The sequence below is a fragment of the Homalodisca vitripennis genome, chromosome 4 (genome assembly GCF_021130785.1).
Source record: "Homalodisca vitripennis isolate AUS2020 chromosome 4, UT_GWSS_2.1, whole genome shotgun sequence".
Lineage (NCBI taxonomy): Eukaryota > Metazoa > Arthropoda > Insecta > Hemiptera > Cicadellidae > Homalodisca > Homalodisca vitripennis.
In genome coordinates this window covers 90,325,558-90,349,881 of record NC_060210.1, presented here as the reverse complement: position 1 = coordinate 90,349,881, position 24,324 = coordinate 90,325,558, and the positions used below count along the sequence as shown (strand labels likewise).

Here is a 24,324-nt window from a genome sequence, read left to right as displayed (position 1 = left end):
TACAGCAACAAACTCATTAATATTTGGCAAAAATAATCTAACAAAAACTCTAATTTTTGTCTATAAAACTCAATGCATTTAACACAAAACTAAGACACATTGTTAAGGGTTAAAATTCAAACAGCCACACAGTTTCAAACATTTTAATATTAATGCTAGATGACGTTATAAATACACTAATAAAATTTTATAAATACTTGTATTATAAAATTCGGAACATTTGATGCAAGCAGCTGGTAGTCACGGCACACAGGAGGAAATATTATTAGGAATTCTTCTGTGCTGCTAGGACGTCACTGGTTGCTAAGTCCATCACAGCCCTCTCTCCAACACCTTTATCATAACAAAAATGTATTTCTTATGACCAAAGTAGGGTAATTCCATCTACTTTATTCCAAAACATAAAAAATATATATTGAATTTTATAAAAAAAAAGTCTTGATGGAGTTTTATTTTTTAATTTAATTTATTATAAAAAGTTAATTCTATTGTTTATCTGTAGCAAAATATACCTATGAAATTGTAAAGAATTAAACCGTAATTTAAAATTGACATAGAAATTAAACTGTGAAATAAGAATTGGAAAACAAATGCCTTGTGTGTAGGACACCAAACCGATCAATAACCATCCAAGCCAACCACTTTCAATTTTAAATAGACTCACCAATTTACTTTATAATCAAAAAGTTAAGAACCAATTTGCACTTTATACACACAAAACCTGGTTTTTTCCCAAAATCAATAGAGAAATTTTCTCTAACAAAGAATTTGACCATCAGCCGCACTCGTTTTGGTGGAGATTGAAATGGGAGGGTGCCAATAGGGTTAAAGATATGAAATGATTTTTTTCTCACTTTGTGTGTCCTTGCTTGATACATTAAAACTGACCATCATACACATAAATAAATCTAAAATCACCATGAGCTAACCATACACACATCCCTAAAATGGTGACTGTCTCTTTATCTAGTTTTCGGTAATATAACTATATGTGTGTGACAGTCAGTTTTAAGTATCAAAAACATAATCACAGAAAAACATTATCATTTCATATTTGTAACTTTCTCATATCAGTATTTGGTCAGTTAACCATTGCCTCTGTTGAAAGTCAGTTAGTATACTGTTGTTCACTTTGCACTCCAAACTCACATACAGACAAGAGTGAGTACACAAGTCTATTCAGGTCAAGTACTTGGTCTGTCATCGTTGGTGTTGATGGATTGAGATCTTTTACTGATCATGTTATCACACTTTTCTGCAGCACCTTTCCAAAAGACTAGGCTCTAAATTGGTAAATGAATGTTCTTTTACCTTAGTTCTAGATTGTATTGTGTCCTCCTTTACCTTGGTCCTAGATTGTATAATGTCCTCCCTTAAAATGATAAAATGGAGTCTTGTTATATCAATGAATGTTATGTTCAAGGTAATAAAATATACTTGTAACCATAGAAGGTTATTTTATGCTTCATGGTTTTATTTACTTTAGATCAGTGATGGTTTTTCCTTTCTTTGCTTAAAGTTTGTTATTGTCGATAAAAGGTTTAATAGGATAATAGGATTTTGGACATTTGCCATCGTTATATGTTGTAACATATAATGGTTTATCCTTGTTAACCAAACAAGGACACATCACCGATACATAACCACGGTGAATGACCCTAACCAAAGGGCTAGACTCATTTAAGTCCACAGTTACAGTGAGTTGGTACTGAGCTCACCCAGTAATAACGTAGCTTGTAATAATGGTAACATCTTATTTTTATCTAGTTATAAATTAATTGTTATTTTAGTTACACTATATGAACATGGGTCTCCCATGCTTAGTTTCCCATCTGTCTTTCTGTATTTTTTTTATTAAAAAATTAATATCTTCAAAAATAATAAATTAAATTATACAAAATTTGGCTCAAATGTTTACGATAACAAGACCAATTACTAAAAAAAATCAAGAAATTATCTTTAGTGGTTTCAAAATGGCACCCATTAAAACTTTTAAACTTTGAATATCTTAAAACCCAGTAATTTTGGTCAAGAATTACAAGAATAACAGTTTTTAGAGAAGTTAATAACAAAACTAATGACCACAAAATGATTTAAATAAAATAATAAATAACTGATTTAGAACAGATTTTACTGTGACGTGACATGGCTCAAATTGAGGTTCTCATGATGTCTCCTACGCGGACGCCGTGAGACGCTCCCCCAGTCCAGACATTCTTAACTTAAAAGAAAATTCAGTTTTTTTAGGGGACCCACTTTACAGCAAAGGACTAAATTGACAGACCAGAATCGGCAAAAATCAGACAAACCAAAAATTACATGTTCAAGGTTCCCTAAGACTACTCCACCAAAACGCTCAGTACGCAACCAACAAATTGGATGAAATTCAGCTGATGTGTGAGGAGCTGAAATCAGATATACTCGTTGTAACCGAAACGGTTTTTTTTAACAACGAAAACCTTGAACTATGCAAAATTCCAAATTACAAATTGGCAGAAGCGTACTGTCGCCAGACCTCCAAAGGAGGTGGTGTAGCAATTTTTCTGAGACAAAATTTAGTTTTTCACAAAATTTCCAATCAAAGAAACGACCGCGAAAATATTCGAAGCAGTTTGGGATCAAAGTACAATCTAACAGGTCAACATTAATTGTGATAGGGATTTACAGGTCTCCCAGTGGAAATGAAGAATCAGTTTTTTTTTCAAAATTCGAAGTGTTACTCACTGACCTGACTAAACCATCAATACGATTACGTCTTGATGGGAGATCTCAACGTGGATGCAATGGACAGCAATCATCCATCCACCAAGCGACTAGTCGATCTGCTGAGGTCATTTGGCCTTGAACTGTTGGTCAAAACTCCAACGAGAGTGACGGCTACAACACCAGTCGGCCATTGATAACATCATCACAAACGTTGAAAAATGTCACAGTGGTCGGTGGTCAAACACAGCTATCTCGGACCACTATGGCCAAGAGGCTATCATTAGTGGAAAAACAAATCGCGAATGAACCAAGAATTACCAAAACAATAAGAGACACCCGAGGGTGGCCAGAAAATATTGCTCTCCTCAACTCTTCCCTTTCAAAAGAAAAGTGGAATTTTTTAAATTCTTCACACCCAGTAGAGCAGCAGTTTCAAATTTTCAATGAATGTTTGAATTTCCATCTAAACACCTGCTGCCCTACAAAAATGATCAAACCTCGTCCTAAGAAGGTAAATAATACTTGGATCACTAAAGGCATTTTGGGTTTCGAGAGAGAAACTCAAGTTTTTTATCCGAAATAAACAGAAAAACGTCAAATGAAACAGTTCAAAATTTTTTTTTTGAAATTATAAAAAAATTTATAGAAAGGTGATCCAAGCTGCAAAAGCGTATGATGTCTCAAAATCAATTATTTATTCAAAAAACGTTTCTAAAACTGTATGGGGCATCATTAACAATAAACAACACGAATCCAAGCAAATCACAGTCAAAATTGGGGGCACCCTAGTGAGTGATGCTTCTAGGGTTGCCGACGAGTTTAACGGATTTTTTGCGTCCGTTGCTTGTGGACGGGGCCCTCGTCCATCGCTGCCACAGGGGAATCCCACGCGCAGACAGAGTCCAACAGCCTCAATGGCTCTGACTCCTGTAGTTGAGGAAGAGCTCGATAAAATCATTCAACAATTACCAGCTAAAAAATCAAATGATCTAGAATCGAGATCCATGTGGTTAGTAAAACTATGCTCAAGGCATATCGTGAAACCACTGACTCAATTGGTCAATTTGTCTTTTAACACAGGAGTTTTTTCCCTCTCTCCTAAAAATTGCAAAAGTGCATCCAATTTTCAAGAAAGAAAACCCCTGTTCAATAAATAACTATCGGCCCGTCTCAATTTTGCCTGTATTGAGCAAAATATTTGAAAAACTTTTTTCTAACGAGAATGCTTTATTTCTTAAATAAAAACAACCAGCTTTCTGAACACCAATTTGGATTCAGGAAAAATAAATCTACGATAGACGCAGTGGTGAGTCTGGTTGATATGGTTGTAGAGGGGACTAGAACGTCAGGATCACACATTAAGTGTGTTCCTAGACCTGTCTAAAGCGTTCGACTGCGTTGACCATGAAATACTGCTTGACACACTACATTCTCATGGCATCCGAGTTGTGCCGCTCTTATGGCTTAAATCATTTTTTAAGTCAGAGAACTCAAGTGGTCCAGATATCAAACCAACTTTCTAAACCAATCCAACTGAGTTATGGAGTCCCTCAGGGCTCTATACTCAGCCCAATCCTTTTCAATGACGTACATTCATCACTGCTGCATGGCAAAATTGTGTGCTGCAGTATGCTGATGACACGACTTTCTGTTTCAGAGATAACACACAAGAAGGTTTGGAGCTACAAACCTTTGTCGATATCAACAATTGTGTGCAATATTTCAATAGCCTCAACCTTCAACACGAATTCTTCGAAATCCAACGTGCTAAATTTCGCACTGCGTCCAATGGACTCCCAATGTGGGTCAGCCGTCATGTTGGCAGATTCCATATTGGAAGAAGTCTATTCCGCAAAATTCCTTGGAATACTCCTCGACCGAGGGTTGACATGGAATAATCACATTGACCATGTGTGTGCCAAACTGTCCTCAGGAATATATGTTTTGAGGTCCTTGGCCCGGTACTCTGCCCCAGTCAGGTATTGATTGCGGCATATTATGGGCTAATTTCACTCTCACCTTTCCTATGGAGTGTGTGTTGTGGGGGGCCTGTACAGGCAATAATTTCCTGAGGGTGTTCAAATTGCAAAAAAAAAGCAATTCGTATCATCGCAAAGTTGAATTTCAGAGAGTCGTGCAGGACAGCATTCAAAACTTTGCAACTGTTGACTCTGCCCAGTCTCTACATTTTAGAAACATCTTTGTTCTGTTTGTCTAAATGTGCCCTAACCAGGGGACGTGACATACACGGGTATGAGACTAGAGGCAGAGATAACTACCGTACTGGAAGACACAGAACGGTGGTTTATGAGCACTTGCCTTCGCAGGCAGGTGTTTCATTTTATCAACAGTTTGCCAAAATTCTATTACAAACGCCCAAACGCCCAAGGCGTCAAAAGCTCGTCTTAAGCGCTTCCTCGTGTCAAATGCATTTTACAGCGTTGACGAGTTTCTGGCGTTTAACTGGGAGACCGCCCAATTCGATGACTGACTCCAGCGCTGGAAGTGGGTTGAGATTGGCGATGGATGAATGAGACTGGAATGCATGAACATTATGTAAGTTTGGACGTTGGTGGTAATGTGGAATGCGAGTCTTAAATTTATAATTAATTCTGACGTTTGCCATACAAATGTGTAATTGTGACGAGCAATTAAAGATTTGATTTGATTTGATTTGAATAGCCAACGGTACTAAACTGAATAAACAACAGCTATCAATGTGGGCCATGTGTTGTCACAGTAAATCACACACAGTTTGTTTACCAACAAAGTTAAATTTTAAATTAAATTAGGATTTCATTATACAATGTACAAAAACATTGGTACGGTAATTGAGGTTTTGTTATATTATCCATTGTTATTCTAAAAGTGTACACTTACTTGCATCCTCTGTGACTTGTTCAAACCTGAAGTTCTTACCCAAAGAGGTTTGGTTGTCTGTTTGATCGGAGATGAAATGAAGTTCTGCTGGTGTCAACTTCTCCCCAAGTTGTCTCAACGCAGAGAGTATTTCTGCCTGCCACGCCATTAATAATAATAATATTTTGTTGCCTTAAAGGTTTTTATAAATGATTGACACAATCATCTTATTATTGTCATACAAAATCAGTAAACAATCAAAATATACAAAAACCATATGTAATAAAATATAAAACAATTGAAACAATAATTATTGAAAATAACATTTTTAGATAAATTGAAAACCATAATAAAACGTTCTTTTATTTGAAATAAATGAGTTCCAAGCAGTCACACTTATTAATATATTGACTAATATAAATACAATTTATAAAATGATATTGCCCTTAATAAAATTATATTTATTAATTAAATAAGATATTCAACACGAAATCAACTTTGAAATGAATAGTGACAGGGCTAAAAAACATTATTTCACTTTTCCAACTTCTAATTTGCAAATTCAACAATAAACATCCAAACATCCTTTTCTTCAGCTTGATGACCTTACTGGCATATAGGATACACAAAGTGGTGCTGCTCATGGGAAAAAAGCTACAGTAAATGTACAGTAAGAGGCAGTTGCTTAAAACTAATAAACCATATCGGAGACTGGCTACATAACATAAATATCAATAAAAAATGGAGCAAAGAACTTTATTATATTCCTGAAAAGTATAAACTTGTATGAATACATGAAAAAATTCATAGCATATCTAATCTTGTGATTTTTATTTTAAATAGTTCATTATTTTTGGAATCACAACAATTTAGTTTTCCCCGTTATTTTATGTCTTCTCGTAAATGATCCATACTCCAATATCAATTTAAGTCAGTGAGGAACTGGGTATATTTTAGCAAACCACTTTTAATAAATTAGTTGTTTAAATACATAGATTATAATATGTATTGTTAGTGAATAGACCAGATTAAATGGAATGGTAATTATCTTCCATTATATAAAGTTACGTAAGGGATGGTTACCTTTTCCCTGTCTGCTGCATTGGAGGACAGTTTGCCCAGCTTGAGGTCTCTTTCAACAGCCTGCAGTCTCTCCCTGAGTTGCTGAGGCTCCCTGCGGGCGAACATACGGATCACAGCCGGCGTCTGGAATGCTTTACTGATGGCAGCTTGTGTGGCCTGTAACATTGTAACGCAGGTACTTTTTTACATAAACAAGTCAATGTAAAACAAATATCTAAGATTAATAAGTGATTAATTATTTAATATTCCTTTTTCCACAAGATATTATTTTATACCACACTTGATTCTGTTTTGATTTATTCTAAATAGATGTCATACTTAAACATTTTGTTACAAGTCAAATGCACAAAGTGAATAAGGAAATAAAGAATTAAAAATAACTATGCAGAAAACTATTTACTGCTAGCTTTAATTATGTTCTCACATACAGTCTACTTTAACGTCCAATTTCTCTTATGAACAAGCTGCTGACCACTGCAACCCTGCCATAAAAAAAAAAAAAAATTAAAGTATGAGATAATTTTATGCTCTGTCACCTGTGCGAAGCAGATCTTTTTATCTTTGGAAGAAAAAGAGGACAGAATGTTTCCATATCTGGAAACAAAGATCCATCAAAAATCTTTAGATGACAGATATTGAGAGCTAAAAGTTACAGGATTCAATAATTGAAATTTTTAACTTTCTCACTTGACTCACTACACTCACCAGCTGCATTGAACTTAATTGGTCCACTAGCGTCATATCTCCTGCCAGGTGTTTCTTCAATTTCACATTCAGTTCTTCCAATTGTTCCATTGTATCAGCTTTGGATTCCATGTATTCAATGGGTTCAAGGTCATCTCTAAACAATGACAACTACAATAAGTTCACACACATATTATATATATATATATATATATATATATATATATATATATATATATATATATAAAAGGATTAGAATTATAATAAACATCAGTCAATGTAATTTACTTCTTCTGATTATAGAGATCGAAACTTTAACAAAAAAGATTTAATTCTTATAGGCAAAAAATGTGTATATTATAAAGTTATTGTATAAATAAAGAAAAGAAACGACTAAAACAATACCTAAATAAACCTATTTATTACTATACCCTACTAGCTACTTGTTGAGTATTGTAACTTAACTAAATAGGAACTCTTTTTAAATGTAAATTTTAAATAAGCATGATTTGATTGTTTCAAGAATAGGATTCTATTTGCATTACTGTCCAGAATTATTTTAGGTCAATGTTAGTGGTATTACCGGCTGGAATTGACAAAACATAATTTTAATGTTCTCATAATTATTCTGTAGTCAATAGTTACTGCGGATACAAAATACATTTGTATAGCAAACGTCAAAACATGCTACAATTTGGACATGCACACCACATCAAGCTCTCATTCAGATATACATTTGACCACTCATTCCGCATTCATTCATCACCAATGCTTTCCATTTCATTCGGGAGTCGGTCTTGTTATTGTGTAAACTCATTTGCATTTTAAATGCATTTGATGCTAAACAGCTTTCAAACGAGTTTTGAATGCCTTGAGTATAGAAGCATCTCTTGATTCATTAGGCAATCTGTTAATTTAATTAATCCTTGCCTGTGAAGGCAAGCGTTCATAAACCACTGTCCTGTATCTCCCAGTTTGGCAGTAATCTCTGCCTCTAGACTCGTACGAATGAATGTCACGGCCCATTGTCAAGGCACATTAACACGTTGACTGCGGGAAACGCCAATTGGCGTTTGATCTATCTGCCACATATGCGGATAACGCCATATGGCGTTCTGCTCAGCTGTTGGCGGGTAACTATAACCGGTCGGTTCCTGTTATTATTATTCAGTTATTTGATATAATTTGTCTTGGAAGGTCATACTTAGAGGTTATGTTTTTACATTCTTCAAGCCGTTTTTGAATCTATGAATATTTTTTTGTGAAAATGAGTCAAAACAAGAAAGAACCTCGAAACCCGAATAATTGAATTATTAGTGAAATAGATAGGTATTATTGTACTGATTCTGGGTCTGAGGCTTATAGTAGTGATGTGACTGATGATATTAAGAGTAATGAAAGTGTATCTGAATTGTATTTAGACACAGCAAATAATAGCCAGATGGACGTGTCCTCAGCTGTAAGTAGTCCACAACTGAATTTACCTTCTACAAGCCAAAACACTCAAACGAGAGTAAATAAAGCTTCCCGCCCTCAGCTAGATTGGAATGAAAATCCTGTTATGAAAACATTTATGTTCATGGAACCAACTAGTTTACGTGTTAATATACCAAGTGCCAATACTCCCTTAGACTTTTTTAAACTTTTAGTTGATGACACCTTTCTGCATGTTATTATAAATGAAACTAATGATAATGCTGAAAATGTTTTTTTATCATCAAGTATGACAGAAAAATCTCGTACAAGCCAATGGAGAGACTTGAAACTTCCTGAATTTAACAATTTTTTGGGGCTTTTATTTCACATGGGAATTGTAAAAATGCCTCAAATTCAAGATTATTGGAAAACGAACAAACTTTTGAAGACATGCTTTGGCGAGTACATGAAACGGGATAGGTTTTTATTAATATTAAGATGCTTACATTTAGCAAAGGATAATCCAGAGTCTGACGATCGATTGCAAAAAATCAGGCCTGTCGTAGATTATTTTAATAATAAGATGCAATGCATATACATACCAGGAAAGGAACTCTCTTGACGAGAGCATGGTCTTGTGGAGAGGCTGCTTGATTTTTAAGCAGTATATCAAACAAAAAAGACATAAATACGGCTTAAAATTGTATATTCAATCTGAGCCAAATGGCCTAGTCTTGAAGTTCTGCGTTTATGCTGGAGCTAAGGATGATGTATCAGGTGCTGGGCACACTGAAAAAGTGGTAATGCACTTATTATCTGAACGGTTGGGAAAGGACCATGCAAACCAATACGAAAATGAAATGACTACTATTATCACTAAAAGAGGTGAAGAGAAACAAAAACAATTGCCAATTATCAGATACATGAAAATATGAGTGGTATTGACAGACAAGATCAACTCCTAAGTTACTACCCCTGCGAAAGAAAGACCATCAGATGGTACAAAAAGTTGTTGATCCATATATTACAAATGAGCCTACTGAACGCTTACCTGCTTTACAAAAAATGGCAAAAATGTGTCATTGGTAGAATTTAGACTCAGCGTGATTGATGGATTGCTAACTCCACTAGCACATGAGGTGGCCAGACCTGCTGCTACCAAACATCTTCCTACTAAACTCCCCATGGTAACAAAGGAAGGCCACAAGAAGGAGATGTGTCATTTGCAGTGGTGAGGAAAGGAGAACAGACATGTCATACATGTGTGAAGCATGTAATGAGAAGCCCGCGTTGTGCCTAGTGGGATGCTTCCAAAAATACCATCAATGAACGTTGTCAAAAACTCTTTCTATTATGGATTTTATTATTCTTATTTGTTTATTATCTAGAAAAAACGGTCAATTTTGGTTGAATTAAAGTAAGTAACAGTGTTCAAAATTTGTATTTCCTTTATTTTAATCATTACTAAGTTTTATTAGGCAGAAAAAGTGAAAATGCCAAATGGCGTTTTACGCATATACCATCATAAAATAATGAAATATGCGGGTAACGCCAAATGGCGTTTTTATTTTATTTTACTGCAACAAAGATGTAAAGATGTAAGTACGTTCAGATATACATAGAAACATAGTTAAAAACCCATTCTGATATTTTGTTTTGTTTTTTTGTTCAACGCATGCGTCAAATAAGGATTTTTTTCTTAGCAGTCAACGTGTTAAGAGATACAATACGTTTTTTTCAAAATTTAGAGGCTAGGCAGAGTCAACAGTTACAACCTTTTGAAAGTTGGCATGTGTTTCGCATTCATTGTAATCATAAACACTGATTAATTTCTGTGTAATGGATGAACAAGAATTTTGGTGTTGATAAACATTGCTTTCTGAAACAGATTGCATCAGTTGACTATTAAGAAGCTTATAAAATATTGATGAATCTGTTCTCTCAGTTAGGATGATTTGCAAGAGTTTGAAGTGGTTAGTGGTTGTATGAACACAAGTGACACTGGACTTTCTAGACATCCTGTCAAGGACACCATTCCAGAAATCATTGATCAAATTCATGACCTGGCAATGGGTAATAGAAGAGTGAAGGTACTGGAAATTGCTAGTGAAATGGACATGTCAAATGAACGAAGAATATTTTGTATCAACATTTGAACATAGTTGAAATTCCTAAGGATAATCTTTGCTACTTACTTCATAATGGTTACAGATGTATATTATGCACTGCTATTGAATTTTATTTATTCAATTACATTGTTTTACACAGTTTGGCCTCGCCAAGTTACATAAAAAACTTGTCGGCGAGGTTCAGTGATATTTCCTTACTTCTACTATTCCACTTCTACTGGTAATAATGTCTTTGATAAGTTGTATCGCTTAAACCAATTCACTAAATGAAAATACTAATGATGATTTATTTGCGGTTTAGGGCAGGCATCATGTTTCTATTTATATTTGGCAATTGTATGAATACGGTTAGAACTTAATATAACAATAACAACAAAATAATATAATGATTACATAACGAAATATAAATTACAATGACATGGTTTGATATTTGAAAATAATTCATCTAATAATAATAACAATATATTCTTCTAGGAGTTCCATGTTATGAAATACGTGCATACATGTCTGATTTTGTTCCTCTTTGTCTGTCTCCAGTTATGTGCAGTAGTATTGTCTGGTCGAAACAGTTTCTGCTAATCATGTGTAGTTAGGTTATGTTTTGTTATTGGGCTATATTTATGTTATGTTTGCTCACTGAGTGAAGTAGATTTGGTGGCTTTTTCGTGGTCAGTGGATAAAGTTGTGTGAATAAATTACTTAGAAGAAAAACATCCATGTACAGCCTGAAAAAATGTTTTTTCTACCTTGATAACACCAATTCATTCCTCTACAGTTACGGATGGAAAATGTTATGGGGATAATCTTCCAACTAGATCCTCATCCTTCCTATTCTTCAGTTTGTTCCCTTAGATTACTGTGTGTACCCTGATATAAAAAAGTGGCTAGTTGGGAACTTACTTTATTGAAATTGAAAATTGAGTAGTTATCTATTTTGCGGAATTGGAAAAATTCTACTACTCGAATGAGGCCAACAAACTGAAAGAAAAAAAACCTACAAAGACACCATGAAGGACACTATGTGATTCTCATTATATAAAGGGTGCTCAGAAAAGGGTGTCCCAAACTTCTGTGGCTGATATTACTCATGATTTCAAACAAAAAAGTCCAGTAAACACAGGTAAAAAATGTATTGTTTATCTGTTAGCGGCCATTTTGTATTTTTGATAAAAATATCTCTAGGACTAGTAAAGCTCTAGATACCAAACTTTGCACAAAGGTTAAGACAAATAAAAGGAAACTCAAAAAATTGATGGGATTTTCTTTAATATTAACAAAATGGTGTATGTTAAAAATTTGTAAAGTAAAATAAAATAAACAGTATAGATGTAACAAATTTACAAGATACCAACAATTTTTATTACAATTCCAGCTCGCTTTTCTCAATGAAATCCGTCAATGCACAAGCGAGCACAACCATTTTAAAGGTATCCTTGAACATGCCGGGAGCAACAAACATTATTGTCAGTGAGAGGCATCAGCTGTTAGACATGTTTGTTGCTCTCGGCTTGTGCAAGCATACCTTTAAAATGGAAATTTTTGCTTATGTGAACCGAACAGAAAGTAAGAATACGTGGCCTATAGTTTATCTGAGCATTCTGTGATCAGTACTGCATAAATCAGTATTATTCATGTATTATTGTGTCTTGTGGACACTTTACTACTTTATCCATTACTTACTGCAAGTTCAACTTTAATACTGTCAGCTATTTCCTTGACTATGGAAAATTATGTAATTTATGTGTTTCACTACTGGATATATGAGCAGTTAAGTATTTAAAAAATACGAATTTATTGGTTATGTAATTGAACTGTGTCTTAAAGAGTGACAGTGTAGGCTAGTTGTATGTTATTTTTAAATTAGGAGATTGAAATTTAGGTATGATCAGAAAATGTCAGGTGGTTTTATAAAAGTTTTTTTCCGTATATATGAAATGAATAAGAAGTTATAGTTAACGTAGTTTTTCTCAATAATTAAATTTATAATTAATTTAAGTTCGTTTATATTATTTATTAAAAACATAGAAAGTTATGGTTAAGTTTATTTGAATTATTTTCAAATTTGCTTTTATCAATACTGGTAGGACTTACATTGCAAAGATAGATGGTAGTTATCATGGTTAGGTGAATTGACAATATTGTTGTTGACTAATGACAGCAAGATCAGTGACTATGTGTCTTCTTTATTTCACAAGCAGTCAAGTTTATCCTTGAAAATACATAAGATAAGTAAATGTTTTTGTTTTATTGTAATTATATGTTAATTTGTAAATTATATTAATATTTATACATTAATTTCTAAGATTGAAAACTAGTCAAACCATATTGTTTTTAAAATATCTATTACATTATTTGGTCTGATATTTTGCTTTCAGTTCTTTGGATGGTCGTGGATATCGATGATTATATATCATTCAGTAATCATCATCCGAGTGTGTAGGTGGTTGCTTATTATACTGTAGCCCATTATTGTTCCAAATTAATTGAAAGTAAAAAATTACGTTTGGTATTATTGAGAGGTAGAGTACGATAAGGGGACCCAGTTTTTATATTTAAATTATAAAATGATATTTAATCATTATACCCATCGATATAAACCATCACCAATAGTAATTAATTTGAACAATAACTACATCATCTGCACCAACTTTACTCACATTGTCATATTCTATACACAATTTGTTCTATAAGTAACTTTTAAATAAAAAAAGATAGTTTAATTTATAAAACTATACAAACTAATACTAAAAGATGATTTACTGTTTCTTTTTTAGTTTCAAGATGTATGTTTTGTTATGTTTTTCTTTATAATTTAAATGAAATGTTGGTACTTTGGGATTATACCGACCACACCCAGACATGAATCGTTATTTCACATTTCGTTTCTACTGATTACTAGATTAGCGTAGAACAATATTTCGTCAATATAAAACAGGAATTGTCTTATCGCAAACCCCTCCCCATCCTCAGACAGAGGTCAAAGTCGAGCGTCTAGTAGATAACGTGATTGCAGTCTCGCCGCCCGTTCAGCTGGTGCATCGCTTTGTTGTACTTCCGTGTTTTACCTCTACATTTCTCCAAACACAAAAATTCAACAAAAACAAACATTTACCAAACTAAACTCTTTATTAAAAAAACACTAAAAACTTGTTTTTATTCTTGATCACATTCCGCCACCCAAAATGCGAGTGCCTCCGGCCATCAGCGCGGGCATTGACAGCACCTTCGGTGCTGCCCCGCGCTGATGTCGACGAAAGAAAAACATCCCTCGAGATAGTACCTATCAGTAAAATATCAAATTCTAGAGGGGCTAATCAGAAATATAAATTGAATTGTAATGGAAAGGCAATTATGTACCGTGCAAATCACGTGATGCCGCGCGGCCTGCCGTAATCAGGATTCTCGAGAAAGATAAGATAACAGCGATCACAATACCTGGAAATGCTTGTAAGTTTGTAATTTTGTAATTGAAGAGTTGTTTTTTCGTTCTATCATGTTTGTTTCTATAAATTTCTATTTTTGTGTTCTTCATACTAGTGTGGTCGGTATAATCCCAAAGTACCGAAATTTTTCCTGTCATCTGCATAATTTTTTGTTTGATTAATGGTTATAGTTTTTTATTATCTATGACATTGTTTAAACTATTTATATTTATTTGAAACATGTGACTTTAATTTAGTAGGCTATTTTTTATAAAGCTTGATATAGATTAAAAGCTGTGTTATTCGATGCATAAAGTATCAATGATTGTAATAAACGATATAAAAACCAGGCTGCTTATCATTCTCCACTCTATTTGAGTAATAGTTGCAAGTACAAGTACAAGTACAAGTTGTGATGTACGTGTGTTCTTTGTGCCACAAGGAGTCAAGACACGTTTATCCTGGAAAATAGTAAGTAAATGTTATATTGTTTTGTTTGTAGAATAACTTATATTGTTATTTTAAATACCTATCATGTAATTTGGTTCGAAATTTTGTTTTCAGTATATTTAGATAGTCATGAATTTTGGGGATTTGATATTCATTAACATCAATGATTAAATTGTGTTGTGGCTGCTTATCATACAAATTATAAAAATCATTATGGCTTATTATAAAAATTTATATGTAACCTAAGAAATAACCCCTAGCAAAGTCAGTAAAAAAGAATGGTGTTTTTCAAAATTTTTTTTAATAAGCCTGATTTAATGTCCAAGAAATAAATGTAAAAACATATGACAAAATCCCAAAATTATATCCAGAATGTGTGATAACAATGATAGTCTATTTGTGGTAATTTCAGAACCTAGGCCTGAGTTACTTACTTGCACTCCTCTAAATCAGCTAACTGTTGTACAAGGCGTTCCAATTGTTCTTCTAAGTTTTGTTTTAATTTATCAGTCTCAATTTGTCCTTTAGAAGTCATCTTGTTGATACAATTCGTTACTGAAATTAAATTACAACATTTAATTTCTATTAATTTTGCATTATAAATTTTAGGTTATGTAACTGTTTGTTTATTTTTATCCAGAATAAATCAGCTGCAATAAATGATACCCTCCGTGAGTACAAAGACATACAGTATATTGCGAAGCTACTGTAGTAGTCTCTGATTTCTCTGTACTATAATACGTATAGGTTTATTTCAAAATGAAATTTATTAATTTCATTTTGAATTGTAAATATTAAATTGTAAGTATTTGAACAGAACAGTAAATAAGAGGCAGCAAAAATTGCAACTGTAGAAAGCGACCTCTAGAATATGGATGAAAACATAACATATTATGATGAAGCTCATAACTATATATATATATTTTTTTATCTGAATAATTTCTATTAATGTGATATAAATTAAAATGTGCGTCTTTCACTAGTCATGATCTACTTAGCTTAGTTGCCTAATATAATTCCTAGGTAATAAACAAAATCTAAATAAGAGAGTCGAGTCGTCTGTAGTGGACTATGTGAATGTTATGAATATATAGTGAGTGTCCTTTATGAATCCTTAAATTCAAGTTTTTTTTTTACTTAACCAGAAACTAAACTGGCTAGACGATGGATCTCTGAGTGATTCTATATCTTAGAGTGGTTGTACGTGACAGTGAATTTTTCACTAATTTGTTTATTTAACAGAGAGTTAACTAAAGCTATTTTAGCAGCAATCTCATAATACCGTAATTGTGCAATGTGTTAATGGGAAAGTTGTGATCCACACAATCGAAAGCCCTGGTTAAGTCTAGAAAAAAATGCTACTATTACCCTTTTCTTGTACAAGCGATCAACAATCAGTTCCATTAAGTGCGAGATTTCATCGATCTTGAATTTACCTTGTCTGAAACCAAACTAAGTTTGTGATAATATGCAATTTTTCTAAAAAGGATGTAGCAATCTACTCAAGAAAAGTTTTCAAAACCTTTTTAGCACTAGCAGGATTGAGATTGGCTATTAATTATTTCTTTCAATGGACTTTTTCTTGAAAATTGCATTTACTACGGCTCTCTTCAACGCCGCGCTGTATTAATTGTCTTTGTCAGTGGTTCACATAGACACCCTCAGAGAACATATCAAGCCAGCCATTTCCTCTGTTACAGGAGATAATACTATTGACTCGTGGAACTTGTAGTTTGATTCGTTTCAAAACAACAGCCAATATTTGTATCGTAGACATTATAGAAATGCCATTATAAATATTTGCTACATCCGAGTGGTACTTAATAATTTTCCTATCAATTTCAATTTCTATAGATTAAATGGATGCCTTGATTTTGTGTTTATCAATTATACCACAAGCGATTTTCTAAACAATTGTTCATTTCTTTGGTTGCTTTATTTATATTCTTAGTCTTTGATCTTGACGCTTTACTAACTTGTCGATAAACAGGTTTATATAGACTGGTTACATAATTATACTTTTTTCCAAAAGCTTTGAATTATAACTAGTTGGTAATGCGGCAAGGGCCAATTCAATAAGAATGTTGGGTTTAGCTCATTTTCAGCTCCTGCTTAGTGCAGTGTCGAAAATCTGAAGCTGTCACAGACTTGACCCCTGGTGTGTGGAGTCAGCGACCGTCTAAAGAGATTCAAAACATGTTTATAAATACCTTAAAAACAAATTAAATTATAAATATCTTGGAAATTAAAAACCGTTAATTTTTATTTAGTAGTGAATGAGATCCTTGGATATACACTTTTTAAGCGTAAAGAACCATTATTTGTAACTGCAAAAGTAAAGCAATAAATTAAATTTATGAGTAATATTGTGCTGGTGTTTTAATGCCTACATTGGCACAAATAACACTGTAAAAGGAGTTCAGCCTTACGCCTTTTCTTAGTTTTAGAGCTACGTGTAGGTTTAAAATATTTTTGTTGGGCTTTCCCTATTTTATAGCTGCAGCAATGTTTTTGATTTATTTTGAAAATCCAATTCCGACAAAGGAGAAATTCCAAAAAATATGCAATTAGTAAAATTGCAACCAAAAGTAGATTAACTACACGTAATATTGTAAACGGAAAATGGTTCAAACATTGAATACATGAGTTATAAAATATTATGTTGTGTGGTTTTTAAGCTTACTCAAATTTTAATTACCTGTAACGACATAAATGTAACATTTTTGATCTTTGTAATCAAACTATTATTCATGAAACATTGTATATAATATTTGTAACTATCTTATGTTTAGATGTTTATGATCTTTTGTTTACCGATATATTATCCTAAATCCTAATATATTGCCTTTTAATTTTTGTACATTGTTGCTTCATTGAGGATTGTCTTGAATCGTACCAATACAACCTTAATTTATTTCTAGAAACAATCATTCATAATGTAATGAAATTAATATGTCTGTTCTCTTTAAAATTATTTTTAACAATGTACAGTATATATCTGAATCGTAATTTAAGCAATAATTTATTTTAATTTGCTTCATAACCGAGCACTTGTTTTTATATACCTCAAATAAGAATATTTCTAATGTGAGCAGACAAACATTTCCGATGAGTTTTGGCTTTAACAAGTTAATATTGGAAAGACGTGCGTCTATCTTACAAGTTGTCGGGGTAAGGGGGTAATGGATTAATAAGATAAATTGCCTCTTTCTTAATATCCTATATAACTTTGTTTACCATCTCTTTATACGGTTCTTATTTTCATTGAAGAATCCGTAATTAAAAAGCGTTAAAGTTATTTGTCTTACAAGTGCACAAAATTAACTTTTTTAAGGTATCAGGTTGCTTCTGATTTACAAAATTTTTGATTTCTCTAAATTCGACACAAACAATAATGTAAGGATGCTCAAAAGACAATAGCAGAGCGATATTTGATACAATGAGATTCTGTAGAAAACAACTATTAAATTATGACTATCAATTAATGTTGAGGCATTTAATTATGGAGAATATACAGTCTGGTTCCAATTTTATGCACACTGAAGGGATCTTGAAAGAGATATACCATAAGAGATACACCAAAGATTAAATGGACAAAGTTTTGTGTAATAACAGTTAATTATAAGTTAATTATCGATAACGGAGACCACTCGGCGCGCTCTAAAAACTGTTTTTCTCAAAATCTTCAAACTGTCACAGCTCTCTTATTAGTGCCTATAATGGACGTTTACCATATAATCTGCATGCAATTTCTTCTAGTTTTTAAATATTATACTGTTATAAACAAACATAATCAGGTGTTACAGTAAACAAATATACATAACACGTAGTTTTAATTAATCTGTTTTTCATACATATAACCCAAGGATACAGTATTGTATTTACCACGTCATAACGGGAACAGCTGGTGGTCAGCAACGATTTGGCAACACCGCCTCAATTGTTATAGAACACTTTTCGTGTAAATTACTGTAGTTGAGTTAATATTAATTTTACCCGTAATGGAGAGTATCTAACTCAACAAATCTGTTGTATGCCACAGTACCGGTACTCAAATAGGGATTAACTCATATGTGCGCAAAATAGAACTAGATTAAATCAATCTGTTAAACGGTCAACATTAAATTATGGCCATAGTTTATAGTTCAATTATAAAATTCATTATTAAAAAACTAGAAAAATTGTTTAATAGATTTAATAAAAGCATTTTACAAATGAAGTGTAGCAGAATAAACCGATATTAGTACTACGGGTACTCTGTCTGAAATAATAATCATTTGATTATCATATTATTGCAGTGCCTTCACTTCAAATTATTACGTGAGAAAATACAGAGGGACCTTCGCCGACACTGTAACTACAAGAATTATCAGTGCGGTACGATCTAAAATTGTTCTTAGGTTCAAACAATGTGGACTGACAATCAAATTGGACAGATCGGCAGGCGTGGCTGCACGGTTGATATTCAGAAGGCATTGTCTGGGTGGGACACGGGCGGTGCTTCCTGGATATCGTCATCTTTCCTTCCCTGAAATCTTCCGCCGCCACGCAGCACCATGTTGTTAAACTACATTACAGTCTCTATATACGGAAACTATAGCTTTAATGTAAAGGCGGGAATCTTGCACGTATATGAGAGTTTGACTCATACGGAAAATCAATGTGTAGGTTCGAACGGATGTTCTCGACAGGTGAATATTAAGATTTCCTATGAATAAGGCCTCCAAGTTAGGGAAAACAAAGCGATGAGAACTGATAAGGGTTTTAGTTAATTTTAAATGGTCTTATATAGTTCAACTTTATAGTTCACTATAAAAATCAAATGGACATTTGGCATTTCAGAGAGAAATGTGGCATTTCAGGACAACGTTGATCGTTGATGTGCATACGGTTCTATTGTAATAGTATTATATTTAGTTTTTTAGAGTGTAGTAAAGTATTATCACATTTTGAAAAGGAGCAGGGGAAACAGTACCCGAGTAACAATAAAATTAGCAACCTTTAGGTACTACACACTATTTAACCCTTTTAACCCCAGCCATTTTTTCATGGACTTGCCAGAAAGCCCATGGCGATAAGGGACCGTAGTGCAGAATTGAGGGAAAATTCATCTAGTTTTCTTATTTTTGAAGATAATTTTTAGGTTTTTGTTTTAAATTGTTCACAAATAAGTGTACTATTAGATGTAATAGTTAAAAAGTACTTTTACAGAATTATTTGTTTTTTTTAGCGTATTTATACATAAAATTTTTTTAATTTTTTTTTTATTTTTTATAGTTTGGACATACATAAACGGTAGAAAAAAAAATTGTAGCCCCTGAAAAATGAAGCAATTTTGTTGTACACATATTTCTTACTACACACACAAAATTTTAAGAACTTTCCTTGATAAATGCAGGAGATATATCCAATTAATTGTATTGCTGCATAAGCACTTCTTCATATATTTTCACATATACGTCAGTAGAAGTATACAGATATGTTTACTTGTTTTTGCACTTTTGAAATAATAACAATTGTAAAATAACACAAACTAATTGTAATGGTTTGTAAGACTAAAACTTGTTTAATTTTTCAAAAAAGTAAAAGAAATAATATTTACAATATATACATTTTATGGTACTTTGGGAATGGGGTCAGATTCCGTTATATGCCCCCAACGCTTAAACCTTTTTCAATGAACTTAGAACGTTATAAAACGATGTAGTTGAGTAACAGAACTAACATTCCATTAATCAACAAGCATTTCCAGGTATTGTGATCGGTATTTTTGTCGCTGTTATCTTATCTTTCTCGAGAATCCCGATTACGGCAGGCCGCGCGGCGGGACTCTGCAATCACTTATCTACTAGACCGCTCGACTTTGACCTCTGTCTGAGGATGGGGAGGGGTTTGCGATAAGACAATTCCTGTTTTATATTGACGAAATATTGTTCTACGCTAATCTAGTAATCAGTAGAAGCAAAATGTTAAATAACGATTCATGTATGGGTGTGGTCGGTATAATCCCAAAGTACCAGTGTTTATCAAAGTGTTTTCACTCACTGGTAACTTTTCTCTACGACGTTTACTCATGTTTTTTTTACTAATAATACAATAAATCACACGAAAAACAACCGCTTTCAATTACGCAAACTAATTGAGGTTATAAGTCAGCATACAACAACAATGCAACTGAAGTCGTCTGACAACTGACATCGACAAATAAACTACGCTCAATGACGACGAAATACGATGCCAATTGGAAGGTTTATTGTTTTTTCATGTAGCCCGTTTCTTTACCGACTACTATACCGAAACTGATGGCATTTGGACATATTATTAGCCAGCTACATTAAATTCTCGAGACGTCCGGTATATCGGACGTTGGGCATTTTAGCTAGACCACCTCTGTCCGATATAGCGGACGCCGGGGCTAAAAGGGTTAAGGGGATTAAAAATAGAACATTTAAATAAGTTACAGGTTACAGCAACATCCCTGAAGTCACTGAGAGTTCAATAGTAAGGTAGTTGTTATGGTTATATTAAATTTCATTTTTCTGTATTTTATTTTAGATTTGTAATTTGTTCCCAATTTTCCATAAATTATGTTTATGGTATTTATTACTTTTAAGTCTAGTCTTGAATTGTTCTTTTAAGCCAATGAAGCCCAAATCGTGTACTAAATCCAATTTATAAAAATTACAAAAGGGTTAAATTGATATTTTAGCTCAAACTTATTGTATAGATCAAGTTGTACTTTTATTAATTCGAAACGATTAAACGTTGATGCTAATTTTCGAACTCGAACTTTGGTTAAAACATTATTGTTATGGTCAAATAGAATCACAGACTATAGATACGTATTTCTATAAAAATATGTATAGTCTGTGATTGTACTATACCTCAGTGTAGTCCGTAAGTGTAGGCTCCTCTGTTACTCTAATTACTGGAACACATAGTAGTAAACGAGAGTTCCAAACAGAAAAAAGTATTTTCAAATAGGCTGTAGAAAAATATATTCCAGCATATGTATTTGTCATGCAGAAAAGCAATAAAATAATAACAACAACAAAAATCAGTAAACATTTAACTTTTAAGAATTTGTTTATTTATATAGATCAGGGCTATTTTATTAATTAAAAGGAAAACCAGCACACAATAGGAGATAGTATTCATATTAGTTAACACATTAATGATAACTAATATTTAAATTATATATACTTTCATATCTTAAAACTAAATGGACATAAAAATCATATAAAAAAAATCTGAAATGAGGGTATTGAATCAGTATCTTAATTGTAAGTACATCAATATACTGTACTTGACTAATATAAACAAGACCATTCTAAAAGTGGTTGATCTCGAAATAAAAAAAAAAAAAAAATGCTAAACTAGATAAAGGGCACCAAATAAACGTGGGCATTATCCAATCAATGAAATAACGGAAGTTGCGTACGAAGCTACAGCTGGATCAACCATAATCACTCACTGAACGAAATTAAACAATACAATTTTACAATTTTTAAGGTTCAACAGTTGATAAATACTGTTTATACAATCTGCACGAAGCTATGAATTACATAGTTGAAAACTTTAAAAAAAGAAACTCGAACTGTTGTATGTTTTCGTTGTGAAGCCGACCTCCTTAAGGACACAACAACTTTAAATTCGAATTATGCGCTCCAAAAAGTGTACAGTACGACTAATATTTTCTATAATGCCGAAACATCAATACTGATCATTGATTGACTGAACTAATCATAATTTAAAAATATTTCTTTTCTTCTGTGTTACTAACGGATGGATTTAGATAATAGCTAACATAAAAGTAGAGGAAAGGAATCAGCTGTTCTGTTTTTATCCTCAGCCAACACAGCGAAATATCAGTAAACAGTGTGAAAGGAATCCCTCAGATATGACCCGCGTACAATCTCGACCCTAAAGAGCGACCAGGATGACCTCGCTACTGTACTGTAATGGAGACTGATGGTGTTTGGCTCGCACTTTAATATATAGCCGCTATATCTCAACTGAGCGAGAACGCAAAAACAGATGTTGGCGGCGCTGGCAGAGATATATCCACGACGGACGTGACCACTGCCGCGGTTCTGGGGTTCTTCTGTTCCTTCGTACGGTCGGAAGACATAAAATTCGTCACCGCAGATTAAAAATAGGAGATTTACCTAAAGAGGGAAATATTGAGTTCTTTTCGAAATATTAATGTGAGTAGTGTAAGTCGAGTGTGTAGGTAGATGAATACATTATATATATATATAAATATATATGTACATATATATATATATATATATATATATATATATGTGTGTATATATATATATTATATACTTTTGTTAACGGTTTGTCAAGACCAGTGTATTCTAGAAGATGAAATACCTGGAAGGAATCGCTGGAGAATCCTTTCCAGAGTTGTAGTCAGTAGTTATGCTTGCTCTACCTATATGAACTAGTATAGCCTGCTATCAAATTCTCCAGTAGTAGCCTATATCTAGTAAAAGGAAATTCTCCAGAGCGCTCTCAGAGGAATAGTCAAGCATTGCCTTGGAAAAAGATTCATGACTGGGAGGGAATAAATAATTTGTTACTACAGGATTTCAAATTGTCGTGAACAGGTTAGATATTCACTCATCCCATTAAAGAAAAAATAAAGTTTGATCCGTGGTCGTGTATCGGTTAAAATATTCTAAGGGAAGTCCAAATAATGCAAATCGGACAAAAATATTTGAATAGACAAAGTACGCCAATACGAAATATGGATAAAGACAATCCGGATTACTCTGTATACATAGATTGACTTACTCAATCAAGTTTAAAAAGAAGCTATTGCTCTTTTGCTAACCCCAAAGTAATCATTTTAAAAAAAACTCCATAGTCCATATTCCTAAAAAGATCTCTCTAATCATTTTTATGGTAGTGTTGGAATTAAGTAAGATTTATAATCTATTAATGCATAGATGCATGGGTGTGAAGCAAATAAGGTTAGCGGGTTATCTAGAAACACAATTAATTGTTTACATACGTTTTGGTTTGCTATGGATACATTCATAGTGTAGTGGCTTCAATATTTTAAAAAATGCAATGAGCCCCTTTTTCCCGTGTACCCTTCATATATAAATGAATGTTTTGTGTGTTTGTCCTTTATGGAATCGTAAAAACTATTTGTCCGATCATTATGAAAATTTTTATTTAACTTATATGTATTTTTTCACGGAGAAGGTGTATATGCCATGCCCATTGATGTAACTCGCCACCAGGAGGCGCTGCAAAATATAAAAGTTTTCAAAGCGCCTGCACATTATAAACTGCAATTCAACGAGACAGTTACGTATATTAATTTACCAAATGACTATTTGAAGGTACTAAGTTAGAATATATGTTTGTCTTTATGATAAATATATGGTTGAACTTAAAGCTTGACTGTTAGACCGCTTTATAATAAAATACATGTACGTGTATAATGGCTATATAATAATAAGCATACACAGATTTTCTTGATCGTGACTACAAGGCAAACTCTACATCGGTGTTAGAAATATAATGCACTTTAACCAGAAGTGCAAGTACATGGCCAA

The 24,324-nt window shown here is 33.1% G+C and overlaps 1 protein-coding gene across 2 annotated transcripts; it reads right to left on the bottom strand.

Annotated features, from left to right (window-relative positions):
• Positions 1–129: 129 nt before the first annotated feature.
• On the bottom strand, positions 130–15,401 carry LOC124359748 (protein LZIC-like). Of its 2 annotated transcripts, XM_046812749.1 has the most exons (6): positions 15,184–15,315; positions 12,969–13,086; positions 7,354–7,489; positions 6,649–6,804; positions 5,587–5,722; positions 130–333 (listed from the first exon to the last, which is right to left on the bottom strand). In XM_046812749.1, exons 3-6 carry the CDS (start codon positions 7,462–7,464, stop codon positions 266–268), a joined length of 471 nt encoding a protein of 156 aa, XP_046668705.1. In that variant the 5' UTR covers positions 7,465–7,489; positions 12,969–13,086; positions 15,184–15,315; the 3' UTR covers positions 130–265. The 2 variants fall into 2 exon arrangements, with proteins under 2 accessions (XP_046668705.1, XP_046668704.1); XM_046812748.1 differs by lacking the exon at positions 12,969–13,086 and having other exon boundaries at positions 15,184–15,401.
• Between the last annotated feature and the right edge of the window lie 8,923 nt (positions 15,402–24,324).

What these genes read in the sequence shown, in the direction of transcription:
- LOC124359748 (XM_046812748.1), bottom strand. Translation starts at nt 15,284, where the DNA reads ATGACTTCTAAAGGACAAATTGAGACTGATAAATTAAAACAAAACTTA. An exon ending in AATTAAGTTCAATGCAGCTG is followed by an intron (nt 6,805 to 7,353) that starts GTGAGTGTAGTG and finishes ACAATGTTACAG; the next exon opens with GCCACACAAGCTGCCATCAG. An exon ending in ACAAGTCACAGAGGATGCAA is followed by an intron (nt 334 to 5,586) that starts GTAAGTGTACAC and finishes GTTATGATAAAG; the next exon opens with GTGTTGGAGAGAGGGCTGTG.